The sequence below is a fragment of the Parastagonospora nodorum genome, assembly GCF_000146915.1.
Source record: "Parastagonospora nodorum SN15 chromosome Unknown scaffold_43, whole genome shotgun sequence".
In the NCBI taxonomy this organism is placed as follows: domain Eukaryota; kingdom Fungi; phylum Ascomycota; class Dothideomycetes; order Pleosporales; family Phaeosphaeriaceae; genus Parastagonospora; species Parastagonospora nodorum.
Window position 1 is genome coordinate 95,707 of NW_001884591.1, and position 26,837 is coordinate 122,543.

Here is a 26,837-nt window from a genome sequence, read left to right on the forward strand (position 1 = left end):
TCATTGACACTAAAAGGCCCTGAATAGGAAGCGAGTACAGGGGTGATTGAGCTTCATGATGACGACGCCCGTCTATTTTGAAGTCCTCCTCTACTACATCTATGAGCATGTGTGGAATGCAACTGTCGCTGGGAAAAAGAACCACAAATCCGTATACTCATTCGGTGCTCTGAGCCTCACGCCTATTGGTGTCTACGCACTGGCCGATAAGTACGGAGTCAAGGGGCTCAAGGCTTGCGCAATCGATCTGATGCCGCAAACAACAGCGGGCTCAGTCTCTTCATCCGGACTGGCGCTATATGCCTTTCTCGCAAGCCCAGCAAGTCATCGATGCGCACTATAAGCAGTGTGTTTCCGGAGGCTGCGGCATGGGTCTCCACATTTGCCTCCTCATCATTAAGAGCATGCCCCGTATTGTAAAGGATCTTGAGATGGAGAAACTAGTCGCAAAGCATCCCGCCATGGGTGCGGACATGTATCTTGCAGCTCGTAGAAATGACGGCAAACTCTGGTAAGAGAAAAAGCATTGGGCGGGCAGAAGATGACACGATGTGCAAAGGGAATGCTGTCCAGAAATGTGGCCAAAACTGCGGGTAAAATAAACGGAGTCCTGCAGTTTACCACGGGTAACGCTGGGTTTCCCAAAAATGTGGTGATACAGGTCTTGCTTTAGCAATAGTTTCCACGAATACGTTAGCCCAAGAAATGATACATACAAAAAGCCTCTACTTCCACATTCCATCACACTTCACGTGTCCATCTTCACCTTCACCCCAGCAAACTACCGCGCACTAGCAGAGAGGCGAAGGCTCTCTATTGCTAACCGTAACCTTCCAAAACCTTCTCCTCCGTCGAAAACTTTTCACACGTAACCACAACCTCGTCTGCAGCAAAACGCCCATTCGGCAACACGGCAGCTACGCATTAGAAAACGTAAGTTGCACCATCATCTCACAGCTCTGGTATCGCTAACACTCTTCCCAGGATGTTCGACGACCCGACGCTGTCCAACATCAAAATCAAACAGATCAGCAACGGAAAGACGCGCGAGTACTTCAGACACAAGGCTAGACTATGCGCTGATTCGGATTTCTTTATTAATTCGTTCACTATTGGATTCAAGGTACGTATCGCGTCTTGTCAGGAACTACACTGCACTGATCCGACGTTAGGAAGCCAGCAATACCGCAGTGGAGGTCCATGACAATGACCCAGATCATTTTGAATCCGCGCTCAAATTCATCTACACACTCGATTACGATTTCTAGGCTGTTGAGATCGTTACTGGCGAAGACGAAAGTTGAGGAGGGCGTAATTCGCCATGGGAGTTCATGTTGTCGCTGATAAACATGACATTGAGCGCCTTCTCATGCCGATCGCGAGCGATCTTCAATTCACCTTAGAGAGTGTCGTAAACAAAACTGCCCTAGTGTCCTTTGTGGCCACCTATTACAAGACATGTCATCATTCAGGAGCCATCATTGGGAGCAAGATATCGACTACGTTGTTTCGAAGTCATCACAACTTCACCCAGTCCACTGAATTCTGTCAACTGTCTCAATTATCCTTTTCTTTCTCGGCGAATCTCATGGCCTCTTCTACACGCTTTCGAAGTAGCAGTTGTGATAGGACTAACATTATAATATCAGAGGTGCAGTTAGGATCTTTTGTGCCTACTGCTGCGAATACGAGGAGACGACCCCTCGGAAATAGCTCTGGTGAATCTAGAAGGATAAAAGTTGGCTGTATGAAGCTAGTCAAAGGAGCTCAGTAATCATGGGCCGGCTGAACCAACTCGTGCTGGACTCGTATTGCCTCACAATGCATGATCTTCTCTCTTGTTCAAGACTTGGACAACTCAATGGCGAGCGACCAGAAGTAAGCGACATGTACTACGAAACAGTTGGCTAACTACCCAGCATTCCCCGACTGAGGATGGATCAAAATTACAACAGGCAGATCTGGAAGCAGGAAATCGATCAAACTGCGCTATGTATGTACATGTACGGCTTCATTAGCATGCTAAAGGCGACTTCCAAAGTCAAAGCTCACGCTCAGTCATCTGCCATTTCGATGGCTCTTGAAAGAAAAGCTAGACTTTGGATGCGGCGTGAGATTGCAGCTAAGATCTGGCGCAGGATGGACCCGAGCTGCGGCTGGTGGCAGCCGTCCTCCATATCTATGAATAGATTTCCGTTTTGTGCTCATAGATCATCCTTGATATTGGTACCTGGTCCAAATTCCTTTCCGCTGAACAGAACGCAATGTTCCAAATGCCGAAGCACCACACTTAACTCAATTCGAACATGACGCACATTTGCAGGTAAGCTGGTTTGTATCCAGCCGAGCGACATACCATATCCTGATAATTGGGTTTGGCTTTCCTTCCCGGATTTGGAGATTTAGATAACTAATGCCAGAACCAATCGCCCACGAAACAAAGCTACTGCTTATGGATCGAGGAATAATTAACGATATGAGAATAAGAAGCAGTAAAGACTTGATGCTAGCACAGCTCAAAATACTGTGCCCAACCACTCTCCACTAAATGCGAAGTCAGATTCTGTGAATTGAACGCCTCGGCTAGCAAGTTCCTCAGACAGCCTATCGAATGAACCATTACGAGAGCCGACGGATCCAAAGCTTCTTAGTCGAGACAGTTGGTCGAGGTTGCGGACAAACTCCCAAAGAAATTCGGTCCTGTCGGAGAGCCCGACAAACTCTGAAGCTAGGAACAGGCATTCGAGGTAAGGAGGGAGGAGATCAATGAGCGAGCTCTGGGGACAAAAATCGCTCCAATCATAATCGGGTCCCTCCAAATCATAACCTTCTGGCTTTCCCATCATGACGATATCTGGTACGCGAAGTCGCTTCAAGAGCAAGAAGTCAGAGAATGTTCCCAAGGGGTCTTGGTGGACGTCTCCCAAATACGACTCCCCAACTGAGATGGAAACATTTTCCAGTGTTCCAAGGCTCTTTCGCAGAGCCGAGTACAGGATGCGGAAGTCAAAGAATTCTTCCGCCTCCGATGGTGATAGTAGGAAGTTTTTCAGATTGGGACAAGATTCTAGAGTAGCTGCGATAAGCTTTAAACTCACGTTACACATATGCAGGTTTAGTGTCTCCAGTTTAGCCATAACAATATGTGGGTGCAAGACCGAGTCGTATATTCCTGGTGAAGGTGCCAAAATTTGCTGAAAATGTCGAAGATTGGTAAGTTGTGGAAGCAGATGTCGTACTGGTGTGGCTGGAAGGAACGGAGACTCATAGTCAGGCTTCCTCTGCTTGTCAAACCAATCGCCCCGCATGGTCAATATGAGTCTTTCAAGCCGACTAAAGTCATGGACACGAGACGGCGGTTTTTCGCACAGCGGATTGTCTATGCCGAGGAGGGACAAATTGGTCGAAAGTGTATTCTCATAGACATCGATAACGACGTGAGTGATATTGGGGGCCATTGCAGCTAGAAGTACGGACTGAGCTTGCTCCGGACGCATCTCGCATAACTGGATCCAAACCTGTAGCTGAGTCGCACCCCATATTTGCGAGGCTAAACGTTTCATAGCCTTACGGTGACTTGACCATCTCTCACGGCGGAGATAAGTCCGGCAGAGCTCCAACATATCGGACGATTCGAATGAGAAATTGACATAGCGCAAGTGTTGACCAAGGCTCGGACTGCGCACAACTGCCTCGCCAAATTCAAAGAATTGTCTCAGATAGTGCTCAGATCTTGACTCCTGGCCAGGCGATGATCTGTATGGCAGTTTCTGCGATGCCTCGCGTTTGACAAGATTCCCATAGAGTTCTGGTATTGCAAGACGGCTAAGATGCGTTGATGTGAGGCATAACGATGCGAAGATTGCGACGGATGCGTTGCTACTTATGCCCGCGCTATACACCTCATGATCATGTGACAAGTAGACAAGAAGTCGCGCGGGCCGCAGATGCTTAAAGATCTCGAGGATCAGCTCGTCGGAAAGTCGTTCAAGCATGCTTGCCATGATTGTTCGTAGTACAGAGGTTGCAGCAGACTTCCAAGTTAAAAGATTTGGATGGGGAGTGCAGGTGAGGCGTGAAAGAAGGAGGGGCAGGTGCAAGAAAGGCGCAAGAAACATGTCAACCACCGATCGAAGTAGACTAGCGCTGACATAGAAATTGCTAATGGTCCCATGCGACGGTACAATATCAAGTACCGGTACAAGGATACACTTACAAAATAGTATCTCTGATATTGCAGTAAATTTCTGAGACTTCATCTCTTTAAATAACACTCTTTGGAGCATGCGATGATATCGTCAACCATTGCTACCAATATCGTCATCAAATACACCCGTTTATATTTCTGATTTTCGTGATCATGAGAGATGATTAGAATTCTTCAAACTCAATTGGCGCCAAGGCGATTTCCTCAAAGACAATGCCAGTGCAACAGTAATTTGACGTATTTATCCCCATCGTTTTATAGGCATTCTACTGTAGCAAGAAAGCAACGCACAGAAACGCTGGAAATATCGACAATGAAGCCAAGTATACTGCTTACCACCCGTCGCACAACTACAGATCTGCCTGAAATACGTGGAAATGATAGGTTCTATTCTGAAAATGTACGGATATGTCATAATCATTTGGTACTGACCTTGCTAGAGCCCTGCCAAGATCCCTGAACTCGTCTCACAAAGACCTACAAATGCTCCTTCCCGTCCGTTTCCCTCCTCTTCTCAGCCCACGCAGACACCTCATCAAAATTCCGACAAATGTGAACCGCGCCGGTACCATCAGTCCCCGCTGCATCGCCCAACACATTCGACTGCGCCTGGCCTTCTAATGTCGTGTCTGCAGCGCACATGAGCGCACTACGTATGTAATTGAAGCAGTGATCGTTGTGCGCTAATGCCTGTTCATCGAGTGTCCACTCCCTGTTGCGGATTTTCATGGTGAGTTTGTCGAGAAAAGCGGAGATGTGCATGAGGCAGTGCAGCTGGTGGAAGACGGCGATTGCGAAAAGTTCCTTGCCTGGCGACACATCAAAGTGCATTGGAGGTGGTAGGGTGTATTTTTTGTAGTCTTGAATGTGCATGAAGCCGCTGCCACCTGTAGAGGTGTCAGACTTGCCTAGTAAGCACAGTAATACTGAGCTTTGACTTACGAGGCATCAAATCCTTCCAGTGATCTTTGGTCGCATTGATCGACTCTATGGTCAGGTGATCGGATGCGTATCGATCGTCCGCACGGAATATCTTCTTCTCCATGGAGACTGAGTGGGAATTAGCACATATCTAGCGCGACGAGAAGTGGTTTAGAGGCTGACTACTTACAGTGAGGGACAAGGCCATTGATCTCTCCACCGATTGGGAGCGACGGCGGCTGCCTGCGCAATATAGATAGCTCACATGTCAAAATCACGATCAGTATGAAGAGCGCTGCGGGCCAGCGCAGCATCTTGACTTTATCGATTGTTTTAGTCCACATTTTAGACCGGCCCCGGATAAGCCGAGCCTGATGCTCATCGAGGCTGTGTTCGTCGTGATCCCTGCTGTCGTTGTTGACTTTCGCGTAGCCGAATGCCATCGTATGGAATCTCGTGTGCGCTTGCCACGTTGGAGAATATAGAGGAAAGCTGGAGTTCTGCGCAGCTTTTCAGTTTATCCTTTCCGCAACTGAAAGCAATCGTGGTTTAAGATGTATGATGACGGTGCGCGCCAAGCCTTATTCAAATTACTATTCAGGTCCCAAATAGGCAACCCCTCATCCTCCAACTTGGGTTTCTGACAACCGAAACAAAGCCTACCAAACTTCAGCCATTAGGAGAAGCCTTGAAGTTACGCTTCAGTCCCTTCCGAGGTTCAAGTTCATGTTTGCTCATCGGTTCCATCCTCCGGAAAGGCGTGCATGTAATCTTCAAGCACATCAACTAGATCTGCATGGACTGCCTTTTGCTCCAGCTTCTTCCCAACATAGGTATTCTTCTGCTTCTTTTCTAGGCCAACGGCTCGCCTGTGCGCGCGGCTCTTGACATGGAGACTCCAGTCATTCTCAGTGACTGCAATGGTACCACAAGTATCGCAAACTTTCTTCTGCCAAAGATCCGGCCGTTGTCCGAGATCATAATCGCGTTTCGGGGCCAGCATATCGGACGCAATGGCAGAGAGCGAAGAAGGACGTGGAAGGGCTTGACCAGCAAGAAAATGTTCGGTGAGATCTAATGCTGGCGAGACCACATGGTCTTTCCATTCGGAAAGATTGGTTCCATCCAATAAAAAGACATTAAGCTTTTGATCTGCTCTAATGAGAGCATTGAGTAGCTTGATTCGGATCCACTTCAGTTGGCGACTTGCGTATTGTCTTGTCGCGGCCTGCGTCTTTGCGATGCCCTCGGTCTTGAGCCGCTGAAGATCCTCTGCGCTTGACGCTGGGTTGCCTAGACCTTCTTGGTATTTCAAAAATTCTTTGTAGCCTATCGACACCCAGATACCACGGCTTTGGTCCAAAGCGATCTTGGATTCAGTCTCGTAGTCTTGTTTGAAGCGTGCGAGAGCGTTGACTTCTTCCAATAGTCCATTAGCAATCATCTTGTCCACGCGTTCGTCTAGTCGTGAATAGAGTACGTCCTTGTTCGCGTGCACCCAGAGCACCAAAGTAGGGAAGCGCATGCCCGTGTTGCTTGTCAGATCGGCATCTGGGAGGCCGGGCGACTGTTCTCTCCTCAGCCGCTGCTCGTCATAGATCTGAGAGGCAGGCTTTCCGGTCTTTAAGAAGATCTCCAACGAGCGTTGTATCTTACGCCTTTCATTTGGGTGCCATCGATCCGCCATGGCTGGGTCAACTTCTTTAAGCTTGGCAAGGATGACCTCTGTCGGCTCATCGAGGATGGGGAGCCTCTCATGGTCTGAATGTAGATTCAAGGACTCTTCCCGCGACAATGCATCATGGAATAAGAGCGACTGCGTGTAATAGTGAGTCCCTCCAACGAGAATTGGAGTCTTGCCTCGACCCCGAATCTCACTGATCTATGATGTATCAGCACTATCGGACCTCGCAGAGCGCGATGATGCATACTACGTCAAGCGCCTTGTTGACAAACTTCCCCACTGTCCAAGTCTCCTCTCGCAGTCCAATACAGCCGAGAAGATGATGTGGCACATCCTTCATCTCTTCTCGGGTGATCTTATTGGTGATGATTGGCAGGCCTTCGTACAGTTGCATCGCGTCTCCATTGATAATCTCGCCGTTGAACTTGCATGCTATCTCAACAGCCAACTACCTTTGCTGGTCAATGAACGCTCGTATCTTGCAAACAAGGGCAGAATCATACATCTGATTTGCCTGTCCCCGTCGCGCCGACCACGGCAATCAGAGGGTATCGCGGCGTTGGTACCATCCTTATAGACGTGCTGAATGGCCTGATGATCCGAAGCATGCATTCGTGTGATAGCATCTGTTGTCTGCGACGATGCGTGCATCGAAAATGCTCTTAACGTCCTAGCCAGTTTCTCGCTAGCTGGATGTTAGCGCCGCCCCACATCGCCAGGCAGTTCGCCCGTGCGCCGCCCATGCTAAAGTCGAATGTCTTCATCCACTGCGAACATGATCAACACTATAACAGACATCGCTATTACCGCGAGCTATCGGGCCTACGAGTATCGGCGTCAGACCTTCGGGATAGTCACTTTGGCTTGGAACGACACGTGACGTTCAGTAGCTAGGAAAAAGCATCAGTATTCCGGTTCTTGATGTTTCGCATTATGAGCATTGTGAAATTATGCACCAAAAGGAAAAAAAGGGAGTGTGATCTGAGAATTGACGGTCGACGACACCAGCTTGGATTGATTATGCTTCCTGTACGAACAGCTCTAGCGCAACCCTTCTAAACACCTTGCGCATGGCGCGCGTTCTAAATGCCCTCACCAGCGAGCCTGCAAAGTGGGCGACCCCTCTCGAGAGTATTGGCGTCGCAAGTCAGACGAGCATCTTCGATACAAGTCAAAGCTCCTCCACCTGTGGAATGGATTAGTTGAGTGATAAGACACAGCGCACGGCTGGGTACTTACAGCCTCTTGAGCCTGAGGGAACGCAGCGACCAGTTGAGCCGTTGACGTTGCAAACGTCCTGCTTCAAACTGGCGTTGGGTGCGCAGCAGTTGCCAGTGGGGACAGGGCGGCCAGCGTTCTGGGGAGCTGGGGCTGCGAAAGCCATGGAGACAAAGAGAGCGGCGGCGGCAAGAGTGAACTTCATCGTTGCTGATTTTATCGTAGGTTGAGTATTGCTCGGATTAGGCGATCGATGATTTGTTTGAGTTGATGATTAAGACCGAACCGGCGGCGGAAGAAGTGAAGAGATGCGAAGACTGTGAAATTGAAGACGGAAACTGGTGTGTGATGCTCCTAATGGGCGACGCACGACAATCGCTTTATACTCCCAGCAAGTTCACGATACTGCGCCATTTCCCAAATTTCTGGCAGTGGCCTTGTTACTGCGCATGATGTCTCAGGCTTTCGTAACTAGCCTTGAACGAGCGCTCTATGTTTGTGCACGCCACGCGAAGGCCATGGAATTCCTCACGATGCGCAGATCACACACCATATGAGGCACGATTGCCAATTTGGGTGGCGTCTCCAACGGGCGTTCGCTACCCATGGTAAGTTGAGCCGGTGCACGGAAGGCGCAGAAGTTTCAGAATGTTCTGCAGAGTGTGTCAAACAATAGCGTGATACTTAGCGCAAGCGTCAATGGCCGCTTTACCCGTGCAAGTACCGCCACAATAGAGCAGGTTCGGACATTATTGCTGCGTCTATTGGTGGAACTGAAAGTGGTTTGTTTTTCTACGGAGAGAAAGCGTCGCGGGTCTTCGAGCTCGGAAGGTATTGGTTCTTTGGTCGGCATGACCAAAGACGTCGCTTCGATTGCCTAGGTCTAATCGCTTCCATCTAGATAGCATCAGTGTCAGCAGAGCTATGAAGTCATTGGTAAGGAGTAGTACTAGAGGAAACATACCTGGGAGCCGCATATCAAGGTTCGTCAAGGGCGGCCGCTGCAGTGCCGCTAGAATGGTGGAGGGTCGAGATTTGTGTTGTCCAAATGAGTGGATAACGACGCCCGTGGCCCGTATCAAGTACGAAAAAAATAATTTTACCAAGTTGCCATACCTACAAATACCTTCAAGATGCACGGAGTGTAAGACATCGGCCGAAGGTTGTTGATGAAGGGCTCCCAGCGTCTTTGGAGATTCGTTTGTCTTCAAGCAGTCTGATCGACTCTTGTAGGGGCATATGATCTGTGGCAAAGATAGGTGAGGCTAGTTTTCGAAGTTTTGTGCCTGCTTCTCATCGTAGTTTTAGGCCATCGGTGTCGAGCCAGAACTCACGAGACTACCCATGGGCTCATAGCAACGAATTTGGTGGGAAGGTGAGTTCCTGAGTTTACTTCCGTGCTGCGCAAATGCTGCGCTTCGTTGAGGTCTCGAGTATATGGAAGCGTTAGCTAGTCGTGGAAGTTGCAGCGGAAGTTACTTCGTACACCTTTTGTGGAAGATTCGCCCTTTGCATCGAGCAACGATTTCGGCTGGAAAGAAAACACCCATGAACATTGTATTGGATTTTAGTCTCTCGTGAGGTTCTGGGCGCCGCTGATTCCTGGTACTTCCTACATAAAGAGCACAGCTAGATTATGAGAGGTATTGAGTCAGCTCGAATCTGGAGAAGAATTGTGTGAATCTTTGCTTAAGTGCTCCCTTGATGTGGATTGGTGGATTGAAGAAGCAAACAACTACTAGCGTCTGTAAGAACGAGAATTGAGGCGCACCCGATACAACCCTCTCTGACTGAGAACTAAGATCGGGAAGGACTTGGGTCTTCAATCCCGAGCACAAAATGAACCAGCTGATATGACCAGATCGCATAGGTCATTTGCAACACTACAATAACTGATGCACTAGAACGTAGCCAATGTGAAACAGCACTTCCCGAAGCCGAGGCAACGACGATGCCCATTGCAAGGTTGTCGTACTTCTCTACGCATGTCTTACCAGTGAGATGGGTCCTCGACCTGCACGTGCTGAGGGCTGCCGTCTTCGTATGTTCTTGGCCGGTAGTCCCATATAAATGAAACCATGTAATCCCCGATCTCGCGGAGAAACCAGGTAAAGAACTGTAATAACAGCGGCCCCTGTCACTATCGCATGATCGAGTACCTATGAGATGATTAGTCGTTGCTTCAGCAGTCTGGCTACTATTGGAGAATAGATCGTGAGGCAGATGCTTCCTGCTTGGTAATTCTAGAAACAGAAATGCCACTGACAAGGAGATGATGATGGTACGCGTGGCTCTCAATCACGAGGCGTACATGGTCTCAGTCGTGTAGCGTTCCGTTAGCAAAAGCTATCAGAGTACGCACCTGTTTCGAGAGCCCGCAGGCAACATGGCTGCTATGTCCAAAGCGGAAGTGCGAGGCGACTGGCCTACTAGGCGATCGAACCCTCCAATGGTGAAGTGTTGTCAGTTTGTTGTACCGAGGCATCCCGTCGAAACCTTCATTCAAGATGTGAACAACTATGGATGCCCCGTCTTGCGCACATCATCTCAGGCTGAGCTTTCTGAAAACTCGGAGATATAACTCAATCTAACAGACACCACGATCTGCTGACGAGCGGGTGATAGGTTCCGAGGAGATAAGCGGGATCGTCTCAGGGAGTCGTACATGACTCGGCCGCTCGTCATGAACTCTTGCCGTGACTGCCTAGGTAGGCGCGTTCCAGGCTGGCAAGGGTATGGGAAAACATGATTTTGCGGGTCTTGGTGTCAGCCATGCGCCAATTCGAGCTGACCGTTATAGTAGGGAAAAACGTTGAGAATTCAGCCACAAGTATTACTTTTGCGGGGTACCTAAGCGCGCGGGAGACGCCTTAGCTGACGCTAGCGCGTTGAAAACGTGGCTGCATGACATCCTTGACAGATCCCGAACCACGAAACTCATCTGAGCTGAGGCCAAAACGTCTGCGACATGGAACAATGTATGCGATCCATGTTCTTGCTCAGAGATCCCATCAATCCATGTTAGTTGCTCTAAATGAACAGTACGACGTGAAGGCGCGGGGCAGAGGCGACAAACCTGCCTTTCGCGGATGCATGCGAGTCGAGTACTAGGTTATCCCCTAAGCTCTGTACAAATGCCGGCCAACGTGGGAGCTAAGCTACGAGAAAGCTGCAAGATCGACAGCACCAGGTCGGTAGGCTCGACACCCAAGAATGTTGAACCCTGCTTCGAGGTCCCGACGAGACGACAATGCCGCGAATACAAGGAGCAGACGACGAATCAACTCTGAAACCACAAAAAGATTGCCGAGGATGGAAGAAGGCCAAAACGCCTAGAAAACGCATGATACGCTTGATTAGTGGACCTACTCCACTATCTTTGTTCGCGATCGTTTTAGTCGGACTCCACCAGCCCCACTGAAAGTGCTAGGTATGCTACTAGGTGAAGTCAGGAGCGATCGGCAAAGCGTAACGGTACAGCTCACTCACGCGGCCTTGCACACGTTAGATAGGGGTAATAAATACACTGTCTTACTTGAGCCGGATTGGGCGTAAAAAGCCTTTGTGACAGACGGGAGCGTGTACTATTGCGGTAAGAAGAAGCAACATACCCCTCAACCCCGGTGTCGAGACGGCTCAGATTCTGCCCTACGGCATGACCCTGCACCATCTGCTCAAATTACAGACCTCATACTGGCCAATTGTGATGCATAGCCTCGAATCGCTGCCGAGGGTGGATCGAAAACATGATCGCGAAGAAGCAATGTCTACAGTTGGTTCAGGCGGCGTGGGCCACACACCTGATGTCTCGGCTCGGACCATCCATCCTTCTTGAGCTTACCGATTGCGCCTTCAAGCCAGGCAATATCTTCGGTAAACACCCGGCTCATCGAAAGCACGAATAGGAAACGCTCATTGTGCATCATTCCTTGGCAGAAAAGGGCCCCGTCGAGGGAGTGAAACGGATATGCATGAACCAAGCCTGTATGCCACACTCGGAACCGCATGGACCTACGTTGACTCGCTGACCATACATTGGCTGACATAGAAGTGTAGATGATGTCAATATGCAAGAGCTTGAATGCGGTAAGAGGGAGGGACCCTGTAGAAAGTTGGTGTTCGGAAGAAACAAATTTTTGATCTAGGCCGCTGCAAGAACCACCACCCGCGATCCAAGAAGGTATGGGTCAATGTGCAAGATGCTCCAAGTATAAGTATCTTAAGCTTCTGTACAAAGTTGAAAGGCATCTCAAGATCTCAACAGCAACTACAATCACTTGATCTCTTCTTTCACAGCACAACCTCTGCTCTTCAGCTTTCCAACTATAGCAACCTTCACACCAGTCTACCGACTCTCAACATGAAGTTCTTCGCAGCCTCCCTTTTCGCTTCTTTGGCTGTTGCAGCCCCTTTCGCAGCACCAGAGCCCACCGATGCTGAAATCGAGGCTCTCGTCGCTCGGGACGCTCTTGTCACTCGCCAAATGGGCTCGAAGAATGAGCTCGAACAAGGAGCCGCCGGTAGTTGCCCCAAGGCAATTCTCGTCTTTGCGCGTGGCACCACAGAGCAGGGCAATTTGGTAAGTCCTGAATTTGCGTGCCACGATTTGTCGATTTCCATCTCGGACCGACCAACAACGATGGAGATGGCGATCCTGGCCTGTCCACTCTCCACTCCAGACTCCACATGACTAACACGACTCAGGGCACTCTAGGCGCACCTCTCGGCAGCGCTCTTGAGCGCAAGTACGGTGCCGACCAGGTCTGGGTCCAAGGCGTTGGTGGCCCATACGACGCAACTGTCCCAGGCAACCTCATGTCGCGCGGCTCCACTCCTCAAGCTATCGCTGAGATGGGTCGCCTCTTGAAGATGGCCAACACCAAGTGCCCAGACGCTAAGGTCGTTGCTGGAGGTTACTCGTAAGTCGCAGCCTCACTACTATGCTCTTGTCCGTCACTAATATCCCATCAGTCAGGGTGCGGCTCTCGCTGCTGCCGCAGTCGGTGACCAAGAAGGCGCCGTGAAGGAGCAGATTGTTGGAACGGTTCTATTCGGCTACACCAAGAACATGCAGAACCGTGGCCAGATCCCCAACTATCCCACTGACAGGACCAAGATCTTCTGCGCCACCGGCGACATGGTCTGCACTGGTACTCTCACCATTACCGCTGCTCACTTGTCCTACGGTGATGAGGCCATGGGCGAGGCGCCACAGTTCCTGATCAGCAAGATCGGAGCTTAAGCGTCTGACGAGACTGGACTTGACAAGGGACCGGACTCTCTTAAGTACGAGCTGGGAACTCATACTATGTGATATGAGAATGTACATAGGTCGGCGACGCTTTTGTATTCTTTTTGATTTTGTATATAAACAGTTCCGTTATGGCCATAACGTTTTTCTACTTGATCGTTCTTTACGTACATTGCTTTGTGTGAGACTTTGAGTGAAATATAATATCTACATCACATGGTGTCATTGAGAGCCACCAAATGAGCGATTGTGTTGAACTCATGGACTGAGTACGCCGAATGGTTGATTCCACTGCTGAACGTGTGTAATAGAATTTATATTCGTGGTGGATACCAGCACACCTTAACCACTACTGCTCTCAAAGGGGTAGCTGTTTAGAGGATATCCTCATCTGAATAGATAAAGCGATGAAAGTCTCTGCTGTGACGTGCACGAATGTTATCTTGAATGCAATTCTGCCCCAGCGATGTCTCTCGCACGTCACTATACTGAGACAGTTCAGATAGTTTCATGAAGCATTCGTTCATCATACTATCGCATATCGTATCAACCCCACACATGTCCTCATCACCCAGGCAGCTAAGCAATCAAGTCAACGTATAGAAGTTACGCTTAAGCCCAGCGCGTCAACAATTTTGATCATTTGGAACGTCAATGTATCCACCCCACTCGTGATTTGGATGCATACAGCCTCGAGGCATGAACAGGACGCCGCTCTTTCGTGGCGTGATACTGGATGCACTGCTCTAGTTGGCCCGAATATCTACCTGCAGGGCCATGTCAGGGTCTTTGAACGATCACAATACCAAGTCTCGATGCGCGCAGCAACACCAGAATCCATGCCAAACTCGAACCTTATTCTTCTGCCGGATGGGAATAACTAGCACCAGCACAAGGATCCGTTGAACACGATGAGGCAAAAGCCCGCCTCCCGCGGCCTATTCGTCAAAGACCTCGTGGAGTTCGCATTCAATAGAATTATAGAGTTTTGACAATCGTTCGCGGGAACGTCACATCGAGGTTCGGTTAGGTTAATTCAACGTCACAGAATGCTGCCCATCTGGATGTGATGTCACCATACAGGGCATCATCAGGCAATAGAGCTTCACTTTGCTGCAATCAACCACCAACAAAGCGAAGTAACACTTTGGAGAAAGCAGCGACACTTGCGAGTCATTGGCGACAGATCATCCAAGTCGAAACTGGTAGTGGTATGGCTCCTTGCGTTAGGGTCTTGACGCAAGAGGCAAGCATGGATGATGCCCTTTCCAAAACGGGGTCAACAGCCTGATTTGCTAAGACGTTCGAGCATACGACTCACCTGTCGATCTTTCTTGAGGGTACAGGGTCTTTGCACACGAAAAATTTGAAAATTACGTCGCACTACCCCTACCCCAGTCTTGAATTGTGCCGTACTTGTGCTTTTGTATGCAAGGCACTCATTACAACCAGGAATAAGCATGCCCGGGTGTTGGTCCCGCGATCGAATGTCGCAACAAACTCGACGATGAGGCGGTCAACTGGAAGTCAATATTTCCGAGAAGACAAGCTTTTCGGCGTGATTGGAGCCCGCTTCTAGTTCGGGTTTGTTGCCGATCCCTTCCACCGGTACAACAGTGGTCAGTCTCTAGCGCAACTCGGCCAGACTTCCATGCAGAACGGTTGATCTTGGCGGCAGCATGCTCCCGAACACCCACCAGCCGAGGATTGGCTTAATTGAGCTGGAAAGAGCGACTACACGAGTAATGCCTACTCGGACTTCAAGTCATATGACAATATCTTGCAATTGAACTATTCGTCAAAGGAAAAAGTCGATATTGATGGTTGCGAAACGAAACATACAATCCATGGCCACCTGGGCACACATTTCTTCCTCCAGATACTCCACATTCTCGCCGTGAAACAAGTCCGTGTACTGATCAGCATATGCATTCCAATTCTGTGACTGTATTTTAGGGAACATGTGCAGAGTAAAGTGAAGCGACAAGCGAAGTTATGACATGGGCAGGCAGCAAAACTCAACGAATTCTGGACTCCAACCGCAATCTTGGACAGCGGTTAGATCGACGGAGAGAGTAGGGCTATTTCAGGTGTGTCACGGCAAGATCGGATGGACTCATTGTAGATAAATTGCACAAACTGTCGCGATTTGAAGTTGTCAATGCAGCATTGGTTGTGCAATTGACAAAAGTTTCCATCAGAGATGATGTATGAAACGACAAAAGAGGAGGGAAATTGGCGGGCTGCGATACTAACTAGAAGCAGAAACGGTATGGGTAGAAGAAGCTTGCTTGATGTGAGAGTAGGTGTAATTGCACACCCTCCCACCATACGTACTTTACGTTATTATGCTTGTCGCTTGCTCTCTTAAGTACTTTGTACGATCCTTCGCGATGAGGAGTCGGTCTTCACGATCGCGTATGCAAGCTAGCCAGAAATTTCGACCTGCCTGCGTCACGCGCAGTTCCGCTGTTGCAGGATCTCGGTTGGGGTAGACAATTCGTGCGTTTCGCTTGATGATGGTCATGATTGGAATGGAGGGAGATGGGTTGGAGAGCCTCACGTTGCGAAACCGACCAGAAAGACTTGAGAAAGGGCAGTGAACCAGGTGGTCGGAGACACTTTGGGTAAGGGTGAACAGTGGATACGGAACTTCATGTATCAAATTTTATCATCATTCTGCAATACATGTAACTATGGTATGTTTGCATGTCTCGTTCCGAGACGCATGTGCTAAACGAGGGAGCAAGACATAACGTCCCACACTTCTGCACATCTCAGACTATGCACAGTTCCCTGCATCAAAGCGAAAACACCGAACACCAGGTCCATCCAACTTGAGTAGACTTCGCCTTCTCAACTTCCGCTGCCTCCTTCACCTGTACCATCTACTTGCATATCAAGGGCCACAGCTGATCCACTGCCTCGTCTTTGCTCCTATGCAACGGTGAGGTCGCACGATGAAGTTTTGTCCATCGATCGTCTCACACATATACGCTGTCCAAATTTTGACGTCATTCTCGGGTAGAGGGCCGGCGAGGACGATGCACTCGTAGTACTGATTGACACACTCTGACGACTCGCGATGCTGTAAATTCTTAATTGTTATGCCAAACCATCAAGATCAGCAATGCCACCGCATAAGTACTCATCCATCTTATCTTAATTCTATGCATGCCACCCACCCAGCTTCACCCATCTCCCCTCTCCTTCAAAACCCTTCCACACTCACTCCACAGCACAACCTATCTTCCGCCCCATCCAATTCCTGCACCCCACCTCCTCCAAACCTAATCAACCTTTCCAACTCCCCTACCGCCTGCCCCTCACTCCGACACATCGGCGATCTCTCCAACACCCCACCCTCCCCATCCCGCATCTCCGCAAACCAATATTCCATGCGTGTCGTCATGATGCGTTTGACAGTGACGCGTGCCGCGAGATCGGGGAACAAGATATCGACTTTACTTTGCAGAGCCTCGATGGGACTAGTAGGGGTGGCGGCGTGCCTGTTGTACAATGCTATGCCAAGGAATGTTGTAGCGTAGGCGAGTGTAGTCGCACCGGCGATGCGTAAAGCGATTCCCGAAGTGATTTGCGAGGACATGATGTAGAAGTGTATGTGTGGAACTTGTAGAAGTTTGCAGTGGAAATGCCGGTGTTTTAAACGCCTGTGAGCATTGTTCATGTCTCACTGTTGAATCAGTGAACAGTGTCTTGCACGATTAGAGACATGTCGCAGAAGGAGGCGTACGTTTGACAACAATGGGCGTGATGCGCAAAGCGTGGGTGGAAGATGCCGGGGATTGAGACGATAAGTATCAGATCCAAACCACCTCTTCTCCTTCACAGTCAAGTTCCATTCAACCTATCCCCATCACTTCCCCCTCCCATAAATCCTCAGTCCCACTCCATTCTCCTCGCCTCATTCCTCGCCAACTCTCCCTCCTCCTCTCTTATTATCACCCATCCACCAGCCGCCATTTCCATCGTCCTCATGACCCATTCGCCATTCTTCTGTTCAAAGCGTGTCTCTGCGAATGTCCTATAGTACCGGCCAGACGCGATCATCAGTGCTGTCGCAGCGACGATAAGGATGCAGGGATGAGGGAGAACATTGCGTTTGTGAGTTTTGGTAATGGTGGTCAAAGGGGATTGGTTGTGATGTGTGGGCGGTGGAGTCGTAATGGCGTCAATGAGTGTTGGTGATGGAGTCGAAAGATGTGCGATGTACCTGTAGGGTTTAGCATGTGAGCATGTTTGCTTGGTTTCGCCTGCTGTCGATTCCTGGTATTGCCTGAGATATATGGAAAATTGTTGAGCTTAAAGGAAGATAGCTAGATGTGACAGGAACGTTCTGCATGCATGGAGACGGTGACTGGAACGAATAGTAGATTGTATAGACGAGAATGGTGAGGAACGACGTGACTGGCTAGCCGTGGTAGGACGAAGTATTATTCGATCGCGCGTAATAATGAATGGTCAGTCTCTCAATACCGACGAAAGCATGATACTGGACATAATCAAAAGACGACGACAGGCTACGAAAGCGGCACACCTGACAGGAACGTACTCGAAGAGGGAAGAAGCAGATTGAAATGGTATTTGATTTTGTATTTCCCGAGCTCGACCCAACCGCTAGGACAGTAGCGGCCGTACAAGCTCTCATCGCAGGTGTAGCCAAGAGGATACCATCAAGATATTTTATACAGAAGAGCCAACCATGAGACATCCGGCCAACGCTCTCATCAAAACGGGCCGAGTGAAGGTAAAACAGGATATCGAAAGTCGTGAGGAGCCATGAAAGTCAAGAGTAGCCGCCAGGTTCGCAATATGCACGGGAGCAAGAATGAAAGTCATCGATGACACTGTGATCATCCGGGTCGAGGAGCATTGATCCGATAGCCTCTGATAAGTCGAGTGCGACCATCTACTGGGTGCGAGCAGTCCAGTCGAAGGCAACATTCTGGCGGGCCTTGACCTCGCCGACAGAAGGATCGTGGCACACGGGTCCCCAGACTTGTTCACGGAACTGACCCTCAGCTACATTGTTGCCGTACCAGTTGTAGTCTACACAGGTCAGCAAGTTCCATTCATGAGTATCAAGGCGACTTACAGCAGTAGAAGCGGCCGGGCCACTGGACGGGGTTCTTAGCATCGTTGCAGTGTCCGACAGCGCAGCCGATGGACGAAGAGTTGCGCCAGACCATCTGGGAGAAGTGACCCCACGCATCGGAGAAGTGAGGGTTGTCGTAAGGGTACTGGGTCTCCTCCTCATGCCAGCCATGGGACGCGCCGCGGGCGAACGCGACCCACTCAGCGTGACCCTTGGGCGCAGGCTTAACGGACGAGAGGTTGCTGCCGGGGCGCTCCTACTGTTGTCAGTATGTATTCGGCATAATTGTGTGACGGCAAGCTTACATGAGTGGGCTTGTCCGGGCACTTCGCGACGTCGGCACGAGCCTGCTTGGCGAGCTCAGGGTCCCAGACGAGGTCCTGAGCGCAATGAAGCCTACGCCAGTACCAGTGGGCGCGCATCACGGCGCTGATGAAGTCCGGATCGTCCTGGTGAGGAGCGTCGTCGTCGATGAGGTCGCGCGGCTTGACGTCGACAGTGAGAGCGGCAACGGCCGTGGCAGCCGCGAGAGCTACGAGAAAGGCGGCAAATCTCATGTTGGATTGTTGATGTGTACGAGGATTAGCAGGTTGTTGGAAGTGGTTAGGAAGCAAATTTGCTTGGGATGCAGGTGAAGGAGAGGTGCAGTTGATCTAGCGATGTTGTGCACTGAGGTTGTAGGTTGTAGGTTGTAAGAGAGTGACAGAAGTTGACTAAAGAGTGGCAGTGGTCCAAGGTGGATTGTAGAGAAGGAGAATTGTGAGGACGGCGTGTGTTTATAGCGCGCACGGCCCGTGTGCTGGGGTAGTGTTATGATGGCGTGGTGTTGACCGTCTGCGCCTGCTGCCCCGCTTGCAAACGAACGAACGAACGAACGTACTTGAAGGCCAATAGGTCACTGTGCTTACCGCCGCGGGGCATCGCAAAGCCTGTCACAGAACACATCACGGGCACCCTCCTTGATTGCAGCAGGCTCCGAGGCGTCTCTCCTCGTGGGACTTTACCGCGAACTGCTTCACCGTGCACCCTCGATCAGTGCGGGTGCGACGTTGCGCTGCTGCGTGATAGGCCGATGGTCTGCGTTGCCATTTCCGTTTGTTTTAGTGAGATGAGAGTACGACAAACCCTTACCAACAATCTCTTTCGCGGGTTGGCATGATTTCTAGGGTTCGTAACAGGCTCGGTGAGTGTAAGCCGTATCAAAGCAGAGCTAGGCATGCATCATTGCTTCTAGGCGGACTGGACTGAAAGCAAAAAGGTCGACCCGGGTCTCTTTCTCCTAACCGTTGGTTCGTCAAGGGCGAAGTGCGAACAAGTCACGAACCTGAAGGAAGGAAGAATGGTCTACTTGCCGTGATAGGAATGATAGCATACTCTACACTACACGTTACATCTGTCAAGGCTCATGGGCGGACCGACATCCACGTGGGCCCGGACTGTGAGGCGTCCACCCAGGAAATGAGTCACCGTTTGCCAGACTTGCGTGGCGTTGAGCTTAGACAAATTGACATGAGTCTTTTTTCGAAGGAACCTGTGATATTCTCACGACCGTCCGCCCAGTTCGCATGCATTCGTACCGGAGTAAACGCCCGTAGTTTGTCCAAATGAGTGTTGTGCCACTAGCAAATCATTGGTGATAGCACTGCCGTAACAGCCACACATCTAACGTGCGCGCGTGGCCCCGGATCTCGACTGAAGTCACGAACAACATTTCTGTGATTTAGCGGGGTTTTGCAATGGGACGCCTCAATCGATTCAGAAAAAGCGCCGAAGTTTGGAATCCTCTAGGCCATCTTCTCGCCGACGATTTTCTTCCTCTAGCCGACGAGCTTCTTCTCGTCGATGATTTGCCTCCTCTAGCCGGCGCTGTGTTTCCTCACGATGACGACGACATGATTGCTCTAACCGACGATCTTGTTCCTTTCGTCGACGTTTTGCTTCCTGGTCCCGAAGTTGTTTCCTCCGGTGTCGAAGCCAGCCGACTCATTCTCGAAGGCGGCATGTCCATGAATGGGATTCCGCTGGATTTTCCTGTAAGGGCATGGGACCCATTTGTGCAGGCAGATTCGCTCCCCCCTGCCAACGCATAGATTGCTCTCGCTGGCGTTTTCCATCATCCACAGAACGCAAAAGTTCCTCACACGAAAGAAATTGATTTATTGGGGTAGGCTTCCAGCTCTTGTGTTGCGGCGGCCCAAAGTTTAATGGCGGAGAGCGTACTCAGCCCTCCTTCAGTCGCTTTGCAGGCCGCCCCATCAAGGAATCGTCAGGGAGTCCGCTCCTCTTGGTTCCCGGTAGACTAGAAGTACGAATATCGTTGTCCTCCTGGCTGACCCTGCGAACGGGGTACTTGATCTTCGAGTCCTCGAAGCAGTTGTCTGACGGCTTGCCGTGTTCAGTAAAGTACCTGTGCTCAAGCGCCTTTTCCGCGGTCAGCCGCTTCTGTGGGTCGTACTCGAGTAACTGCTTGAGCAACGCGAGACCCTCTGCACCCGGGGTTTCCGGTCCAGGGCCTGCAGGGTATTGATTGTTGATTAGTGTTTGGTTGTACCATCGATCCAGACCGTCGCCGCCCTGTGGTCGAGCAAACCGTGCGGCGTTTCCGGCTATAAGGGACGAGAGCTGTGGATACTCGGGCATTGCGGTCAGCAGTGGCCATCGGTCCTTGCTGGGCATGCCCATGATCTCGACAATCTTCTGCATCTGGTTGCGTTGGAAAGGTACGGTTTTCTTGCTGTCCATCTTCGCTTCTTCTCCCTTAAAGATCGGTCGAAGCGACAGCAATTCGGCGAAGATGCATCCCACAGCCCACAAGTCGACTGCTGGCGTATAATGACGACTACCAAGTAGCAATTCAGGCGCGCGATACCATATAGTCACGACGACCTTGTCGCCAGAAAACAAGGATTGCAGCGGCTTGTAGAAGAGACGCGCCAGGCCGAGATCACCAATCTTTACCTTACCGGCGCTCGTGACCATGATGTTGGCGGGCTTGAGATCGCGGTGCATAACCCAGTTCCGGTGGAGGTAGACGAGGCCTTGCAAAAGCTGGTACAGGATTGATTTGATGGTCCGTGCTGGGATGGCCTGTCGTTGTGGCTGATTGTGATGATGGATGATCTGGAGTAGGTCGTGTTCGGCATACTCGAAGACGATGAAGATGCACTTTTCTTCCAAGATTATCTCCACGGTGTGCACGACATTGGGATGTGCAAGTTCGGTGCAAAGTGCCATCTCTCGAATAGCGGACTGCGAGATGCCCGAGTACTGCAACTCACCCTCCTTGTCCGGCTTGAACCTGCGTCTGTCAGCATGACGGTCAAGCGCCTGAATCGGAAACTTACTTCTTGATGGCAAACTCGCCAGTGCGGCCATTTTTGCCTTCAGCTTTGTAGACGCGGCCATAGGTACCACTACTAATGAAGCCCACAATCTTGTAGCGCTCGTTGACCCGTTTCAATGTTGTTGTACCCTGTGAACATGGCCTGCTTCGAGTTAGGGGAGCTCTGATGGGAGAGATGCAGGTCAGTATGATGGTGCAGGAATGATGTTGTGATGATGAGAATGGCACGCGATGAAGACAGGCAAAGAGCAAAGCGCCCGAGGATGAAGATGGGCAACTTGGACCAAGAAGGTGCTTGGTACGACAATTACAAGAATAGGCAGTCATGCATGTCGGATGCGAGCGCAATCCAAACCGAGAACGTGGCAACGAGGTTGCTGCAGACGCGTAGCAAAGGGGCGAGACATGACAGCACACCGACTGACGGAAGATGGAAGATGGGGCAGGGACAAAGCATGGAAAGTACCGACCGTGGAAAGCTGCCGCAACGCTGCCAGGCAGATTAGCTCGGGCGACGGGTGTTGCTGATGGTGGGTCTGCAGATGGAGGATTCATCTCGCGTCCACGCTTTCGCTCCATGGCCTAGTTAGTTGCCGTCTCCACATTCGGCCGTTCCACCTGGAGTGTTGCCGACGAGCATTCTCCGAGGCAAGGAGTACTGTGGGCGTGTTGAGGAATATGAAAGTCAAGTCGAAGAAGGGAATGGAGAAGTTGCTATGGGATGCACGAGGCTATGAGGAGTGAAGCTCACCCGGAATAGTCGTGCGAGGTGCGAGGCGTGGTTTCCGGTTCCGAGGCCAGCTATCGTGTTGCGGTTCAAGCTCCATGCTTCGAGCTTCGAGCTTCGAGCTTCAAGCCTCCCTCGGCCATCTCGCCGCCCCGCGCTTCGAACACCACAGGTACACGACATGTCCCTCATGAAGAAGTGAATATTGAGACTGTCCTGCTTTGCCGAGCACCCGCTTCTAATAAGCTTGCATTGCGCTCAGCCTGTGTTGTCACTATTGCGTGCCTCGTTTCCAGAGTGGCATAGACACATTCAGCACGACTAGCCATCCTCACCACTACATCAACCACGCCTCCACCAATCCTTCCACAGCGCACACAGCGCACACCTTCACCATGAGCTCGCAATCGTTCTTCGAGGGCCTCACGGGGTACTTTGTCTACATTCTCTTCGTCGCGACGCTTGGCCCGCTGCTGTTCGGCTTCCACTTGGTGCGCCCCATAAGCTCGCTGAAGTAATACGCAATCACTAACAACAACAGGGCGAACTCAACGCACCCGAAGATGTCATCCGATGCAAGAAGAAGTCGATCAAGTCCACCGCCACTGCCACCAGCTCCAACCTCCCCCAATGCATCGAGATGACGCCGACCCAGTGGGGTGTCGTGGGGTCCATGTTCACACTGGGTGGTCTGCTGGGAGCGTTGCTGGCAGGACCGGTGGCAAGCAGATACGGCAGGCTCAGGACGATGCAGATCACGACCATCTTCTTCAGCATCGGCCCCGTCTTCGAGGCGCTGAGCCCCAGCATTGGGGTCATGGCAGTGGGAAGGCTGCTGTCGGGAGTAGGCGCCGGAGCCGCCGTGGTCATCGTGCCTCTCTACATCTCCGAGATCTCTCCTCCGGCGCAGAAGGGCTTCTTTGGCGCATTCACGCAGATCATGTGTAATGTCGGCATTCTGGTTGCGCAATTGCTGGGGTTCTTCCTGAGCCACGACTCATACTGGAGGGTCATCTTGGCTGCGGGTGGGGTGATTGGTCTTGGACAGGCTTTGGGGCTGCTGGTGTCTGTCGAGAGCCCCAAGTACATTGCGGAGCGGGGCAATATGGCGCTTGCGAAGAAGACACTGCGCAAGCTGAGGGGTGAGCGAGCCGACATCGACAGCGAGATGAGCGACTGGGGTGCAGCTGGGGTTGAGAGTGTCAATGGTGAGATTCTCTCCACAGCTACCTACGATGGTCCGTACTAACAACAGCATCACAGAGGAGGAACAGACACTTTTGAGCAACGAAGGCGGCCCGCAGAATAACAAACAATCGGGCAACGAAGACAAGCTCAGCATCATGCAAGTCCTGCGCCATCCAGAGTACAAGAGCGCAGCCATCGCAGTCATCATGGTCATGTTGGCCCAGCAGTTCAGCGGCATCAACAGCATTGTCATGTACGGCGTGTCTCTCCTGGCGACCCTGCTCGAGTCCAACTCTGCGCTTCTTAACCTAGCCGTCTCAGCAGTCAACATCATTGTCACCGCTGGAGGTGCGCCTCTCGTCGATAAGCTGGGTCGTAAGACTTGCTTGCTCAACTCGCTGGCCGGCATGGGCATCAGCTCCCTGCTGCTTGCCATTGGCATCGTCAAGTCGATCCCCGTGCTCTCCGCTGTTGCCGTTCTGCTGTTCGTTGCAAGCTTTGGTCTCGGACTTGGGCCAGTTCCTTTTATCTTGGCGAGCGAGCTGGTTGGATCTGACGCGGCTGATGCAACACAGAGTATTGCTCTGGCAGCCAACTGGATCGCGACATTCATCGTCGCGCAGTTCTTCCCATTGGCGAGCGCGAAGCTGCACGGCAACGTCTACTTCATTTTTGCCGCGCTGTCCGCCTTCTTCTTTGCTTTCATTTCGTGGTATGTGCCGGAGACCAAGGGCAAGAAGAACGCAGATGAAGTCTGGGGCAGAGAGCGTCGCGTGGACTGAGGCAGGTGAAAGGCGTTTTCCAGCGTGGAATAGTTACCAGAATCTGTACTCGAGTTTGAAGTTCCGCAAGAGGCAATTTATCGCACCATGACTGCAGTGTTGCACGTTGATTACTGTCGCATCACGGCATCCGCTGGTTACACCAAACCTGGCGCACTGTAGCACAGCACCTGATTGGCGAACTTGGTGAAGACGTACATTTGGAGCTGCAATCTCTCCGTGGGAAGTACAGTCAGGATTGCTGACGAAGATTACCACATGAACTTATGGCGGGATATGTCAGCCGCCATGTCCATTCCTTGTCGGCAGTGGCGGGATCCGCAGCGGCTTCGGATCTCGCAATTCGAAGACCCCTCTGACGTCCCTCGGCCCAAGTCCCGACAGATGACTGCAATTTCCTCAGCGACATGCGCCGGACCTCACACACCATCTGTACATACTAGACGACCCGCACCGCGACCAATTGCTCTAGCGACCACGTCCCATTTATAGCCATGCCCTCGTTACCGTCACATGCGTCACCTGGCCTGCCTCCGCTGTATTCACCGGACCCGAACCGCCGCGACCCGTTCGACGACCACAACTCCGACGAAGACCTAGGGAAGAGTGCGATACGCAACAATGCGCCGAATGCGCCACAAGAGCCTCCGCCGTCGATAATCAGCCCCGCCTTCACCCCGCCAGCGACACCAGGAACCTCGACACCCTCCCACCCGCGCCCACCACGCTCGATACCCGTCGACACCTCCACAGCCTCGCAAACAGAACGGCCGGAGCTCTTGGAGAAACTGCCCGATGTCGCATGCGAAGTGCGCGCGCGGATACCGACGACTACCGGCCATGAGATGTGGCTACATGTATACAGGAACAGCGTGGATACCAAAGAACACCTCGCCATCGTCTTCGGTGGCAAGATCCGCTCGCGCTCCCTCGACGCCGAGCGCCCCGGCGAAACCGAACTCGACCGCATGACCCGCGGCGCATACGTTGGCCGCCTCTACCCCGGCCGCACATCCTCGCGCGTCGAGCAGATAAAGCGCTCCGAAGGCGTGCCCTCGAAACGCATACCTGACAAGATCCCCGAAAACACAAACGGCATGCCCTCCCCCTCCTCCCCGGCCTCCTCCGAAAACGGCGACGCCCAGTCCATCACATCCTCCGACCTTCCCCTCGTCCGCATCCACTCCGAATGCTACACGGGTGAGACCGTATGGTCCGCGCGCTGCGACTGTGGCGAGCAACTCGACGAAGCCGCACGGCTGATGGCCGACCCCACGCTGTCCCCCTCTGGCGGCGCAATCATCTACCTGCGCCAAGAAGGGCGGGGCATCGGGCTCGGCGAAAAACTCAAGGCATACAACCTCCAAGATCTTGGGAACGACACATACGAAGCGAATATCCTTCTCAGACACCCCGCCGATGCGCGGAGTTACGGGCTCGCTACGGCCATGTTGATGGATTTGGGACTGGGCGGAGAGCGGGGGATCAGACTGCTCACGAATAATCCGGACAAGGTGCATGCGGTCGAGGGCCCCGGGAGGGAGGTTGTGGTTAGGGAGAGGGTGGCTATGGTGCCGCTTGCGTGGAAGACGGGCGGCGAGAGGGGGATTAAGAGTGACGAGGTGGAGAAGTATTTGAGCACCAAGGTGAGTTTGATCAGTGTGTTGACGATGCAGGGAATGCTAATTGTGGATAGATTGAGAAGTTCAAACACATGTTGGATCAGAAGTGAGATATTTAGATGTGGGAGTTTGGCTTTGTTGTATATACAGAGGAGTCAGAGGCTGCACTGCGCAAGCATATTTGGCTGGATTCGCCATACGGACGGTGATTACATTGCATTTACGAATTCAGCAGAGCGTACGCATGCACTTCTATCAAGTCCCGCTAACCATTCAACGCTCCATCCCGCTCAAGATTGTTCAGCGCACCATGTCAATTCAGCAGCAGGAATACTTTCCTCTCAACCAAAGTCGAATCGAGACACATTGGTCAGCTGAGCATTATGATTTGCGCCCTTGTAGGCAGAAGCGAACACGGCTGGGATCATTTCGATAATCTTCCCGTAAGCAGCGAAACGATGCACAAGGTCTCTCAGCGTTTGGTTTGGATCTTGGTTTGGATCCATCACACGGGTTCGACGCTTTGGGATCGCATAGCGGCTGCCTGCGGGAGTGGTGTCGCCTTCCGTTTATGCATCTGCAAACCCTTCATTCTCATGTCCTACCTCCAGCCATCTCTCCGACATAGCTGTATTATCCATGAACCCAGATCTCCCTTCACTCTGTCTACCACGTTGCAAGTCATTGCCTACTCCAGCTTCTTCCAGTCTCATCTTGTGACGTCTTAAGCCAAGACTCACCCAGCAGGAGATGGCATCCCGAATTCCAAGCGCCAACA

The 26,837-nt window shown here is 51.5% G+C and overlaps 13 protein-coding genes across 13 annotated transcripts; 6 read left to right on the forward strand and 7 right to left on the reverse strand.

Moving 5' to 3' along the window:
• Positions 1 to 58: 58 nt before the first annotated feature.
• On the forward strand, positions 59 to 515 carry SNOG_16126 (hypothetical protein; the record flags this gene model as incomplete). The annotated part of the gene is made up of 2 exons (XM_001806201.1): positions 59 to 310; positions 348 to 515. 2 exons carry the CDS (start codon positions 59 to 61, stop codon positions 513 to 515), a joined length of 420 nt encoding a protein of 139 aa, XP_001806253.1.
• A 470-nt stretch (positions 516 to 985) lies between these two features.
• On the forward strand, positions 986 to 1,268 carry SNOG_16127 (hypothetical protein; the record flags this gene model as incomplete). The annotated part of the gene is made up of 2 exons (XM_001806202.1): positions 986 to 1,123; positions 1,173 to 1,268. 2 exons carry the CDS (start codon positions 986 to 988, stop codon positions 1,266 to 1,268), a joined length of 234 nt encoding a protein of 77 aa, XP_001806254.1.
• Positions 1,269 to 2,516: 1,248 nt separating this feature from the next.
• SNOG_16128 (hypothetical protein) lies at positions 2,517 to 4,004 on the reverse strand (the record flags this gene model as incomplete). Its single annotated transcript, XM_001806203.1, has 2 exons — positions 2,517 to 3,023; positions 3,099 to 4,004. The coding sequence occupies 2 exons, from the start codon at positions 4,002 to 4,004 to the stop codon at positions 2,517 to 2,519; spliced, it is 1,413 nt and encodes a 470-aa protein (XP_001806255.1).
• Positions 4,005 to 4,684: 680 nt separating this feature from the next.
• SNOG_16129 (hypothetical protein) lies at positions 4,685 to 5,442 on the reverse strand (the record flags this gene model as incomplete). The annotated part of the gene is made up of 3 exons (XM_001806204.1): positions 4,685 to 5,094; positions 5,150 to 5,257; positions 5,319 to 5,442. 3 exons carry the CDS (start codon positions 5,440 to 5,442, stop codon positions 4,685 to 4,687), a joined length of 642 nt encoding a protein of 213 aa, XP_001806256.1.
• A 410-nt stretch (positions 5,443 to 5,852) lies between these two features.
• SNOG_16130 (hypothetical protein) lies at positions 5,853 to 7,381 on the reverse strand (the record flags this gene model as incomplete). Its single annotated transcript, XM_001806205.1, has 3 exons — positions 5,853 to 7,010; positions 7,060 to 7,260; positions 7,316 to 7,381. The coding sequence occupies 3 exons, from the start codon at positions 7,379 to 7,381 to the stop codon at positions 5,853 to 5,855; spliced, it is 1,425 nt and encodes a 474-aa protein (XP_001806257.1).
• Positions 7,382 to 7,801: 420 nt separating this feature from the next.
• SNOG_16131 (hypothetical protein) lies at positions 7,802 to 8,377 on the reverse strand. Its single transcript, XM_001806206.1, has 2 exons — positions 8,052 to 8,377; positions 7,802 to 7,998 (listed from the first exon to the last, which is right to left on the reverse strand). The coding sequence occupies exons 1-2, from the start codon at positions 8,233 to 8,235 to the stop codon at positions 7,895 to 7,897; spliced, it is 288 nt and encodes a 95-aa protein (XP_001806258.1). The 5' UTR covers positions 8,236 to 8,377; the 3' UTR covers positions 7,802 to 7,894.
• Positions 8,378 to 12,390: 4,013 nt separating this feature from the next.
• Positions 12,391 to 13,272, forward strand: SNOG_16132 (hypothetical protein; the record flags this gene model as incomplete). Its single annotated transcript, XM_001806207.1, has 3 exons — positions 12,391 to 12,609; positions 12,735 to 12,949; positions 13,002 to 13,272. 3 exons carry the CDS (start codon positions 12,391 to 12,393, stop codon positions 13,270 to 13,272), a joined length of 705 nt encoding a protein of 234 aa, XP_001806259.1.
• A 2,908-nt stretch (positions 13,273 to 16,180) lies between these two features.
• SNOG_16133 (hypothetical protein) lies at positions 16,181 to 16,888 on the reverse strand (the record flags this gene model as incomplete). Its single annotated transcript, XM_001806208.1, has 2 exons — positions 16,181 to 16,369; positions 16,514 to 16,888. 2 exons carry the CDS (start codon positions 16,886 to 16,888, stop codon positions 16,181 to 16,183), a joined length of 564 nt encoding a protein of 187 aa, XP_001806260.1.
• Positions 16,889 to 18,211: 1,323 nt separating this feature from the next.
• Positions 18,212 to 18,954, reverse strand: SNOG_16134 (hypothetical protein; the record flags this gene model as incomplete). Its single annotated transcript, XM_001806209.1, has 3 exons — positions 18,212 to 18,351; positions 18,398 to 18,653; positions 18,703 to 18,954. 3 exons carry the CDS (start codon positions 18,952 to 18,954, stop codon positions 18,212 to 18,214), a joined length of 648 nt encoding a protein of 215 aa, XP_001806261.1.
• A 1,179-nt stretch (positions 18,955 to 20,133) lies between these two features.
• On the forward strand, positions 20,134 to 20,487 carry SNOG_16135 (hypothetical protein; the record flags this gene model as incomplete). Its single annotated transcript, XM_001806210.1, has 1 exon — positions 20,134 to 20,487. One exon carries the CDS (start codon positions 20,134 to 20,136, stop codon positions 20,485 to 20,487), a length of 354 nt encoding a protein of 117 aa, XP_001806262.1.
• A 130-nt stretch (positions 20,488 to 20,617) lies between these two features.
• Positions 20,618 to 22,319, reverse strand: SNOG_16136 (hypothetical protein; the record flags this gene model as incomplete). Its single annotated transcript, XM_001806211.1, has 3 exons — positions 20,618 to 21,695; positions 21,742 to 21,869; positions 22,158 to 22,319. 3 exons carry the CDS (start codon positions 22,317 to 22,319, stop codon positions 20,618 to 20,620), a joined length of 1,368 nt encoding a protein of 455 aa, XP_001806263.1.
• Positions 22,320 to 22,862: 543 nt separating this feature from the next.
• Positions 22,863 to 24,437, forward strand: SNOG_16137 (hypothetical protein; the record flags this gene model as incomplete). Its single annotated transcript, XM_001806212.1, has 3 exons — positions 22,863 to 22,958; positions 23,009 to 23,705; positions 23,731 to 24,437. 3 exons carry the CDS (start codon positions 22,863 to 22,865, stop codon positions 24,435 to 24,437), a joined length of 1,500 nt encoding a protein of 499 aa, XP_001806264.1.
• Positions 24,438 to 24,808: 371 nt separating this feature from the next.
• Positions 24,809 to 26,353, forward strand: SNOG_16138 (hypothetical protein). The gene is made up of 2 exons (XM_001806213.1): positions 24,809 to 26,083; positions 26,134 to 26,353. Exons 1-2 carry the CDS (start codon positions 24,932 to 24,934, stop codon positions 26,167 to 26,169), a joined length of 1,188 nt encoding a protein of 395 aa, XP_001806265.1. The 5' UTR covers positions 24,809 to 24,931; the 3' UTR covers positions 26,170 to 26,353.
• Positions 26,354 to 26,837: the final 484 nt, after the last annotated feature.

What these genes read in the sequence shown, in the direction of transcription:
- SNOG_16131 (XM_001806206.1), bottom strand. Translation starts at nt 8,235, where the DNA reads ATGAAGTTCACTCTTGCCGCCGCCGCTCTCTTTGTCTCCATGGCTTTC. An exon ending in TCCCTCAGGCTCAAGAGGCT is followed by an intron (nt 7,999 to 8,051) that starts GTAAGTACCCAG and finishes TCCATTCCACAG; the next exon opens with GTGGAGGAGCTTTGACTTGT.
- SNOG_16138 (XM_001806213.1), top strand. Translation starts at nt 24,932, where the DNA reads ATGCCCTCGTTACCGTCACATGCGTCACCTGGCCTGCCTCCGCTGTAT. An exon ending in AGAAGTATTTGAGCACCAAG is followed by an intron (nt 26,084 to 26,133) that starts GTGAGTTTGATC and finishes AATTGTGGATAG; the next exon opens with ATTGAGAAGTTCAAACACAT.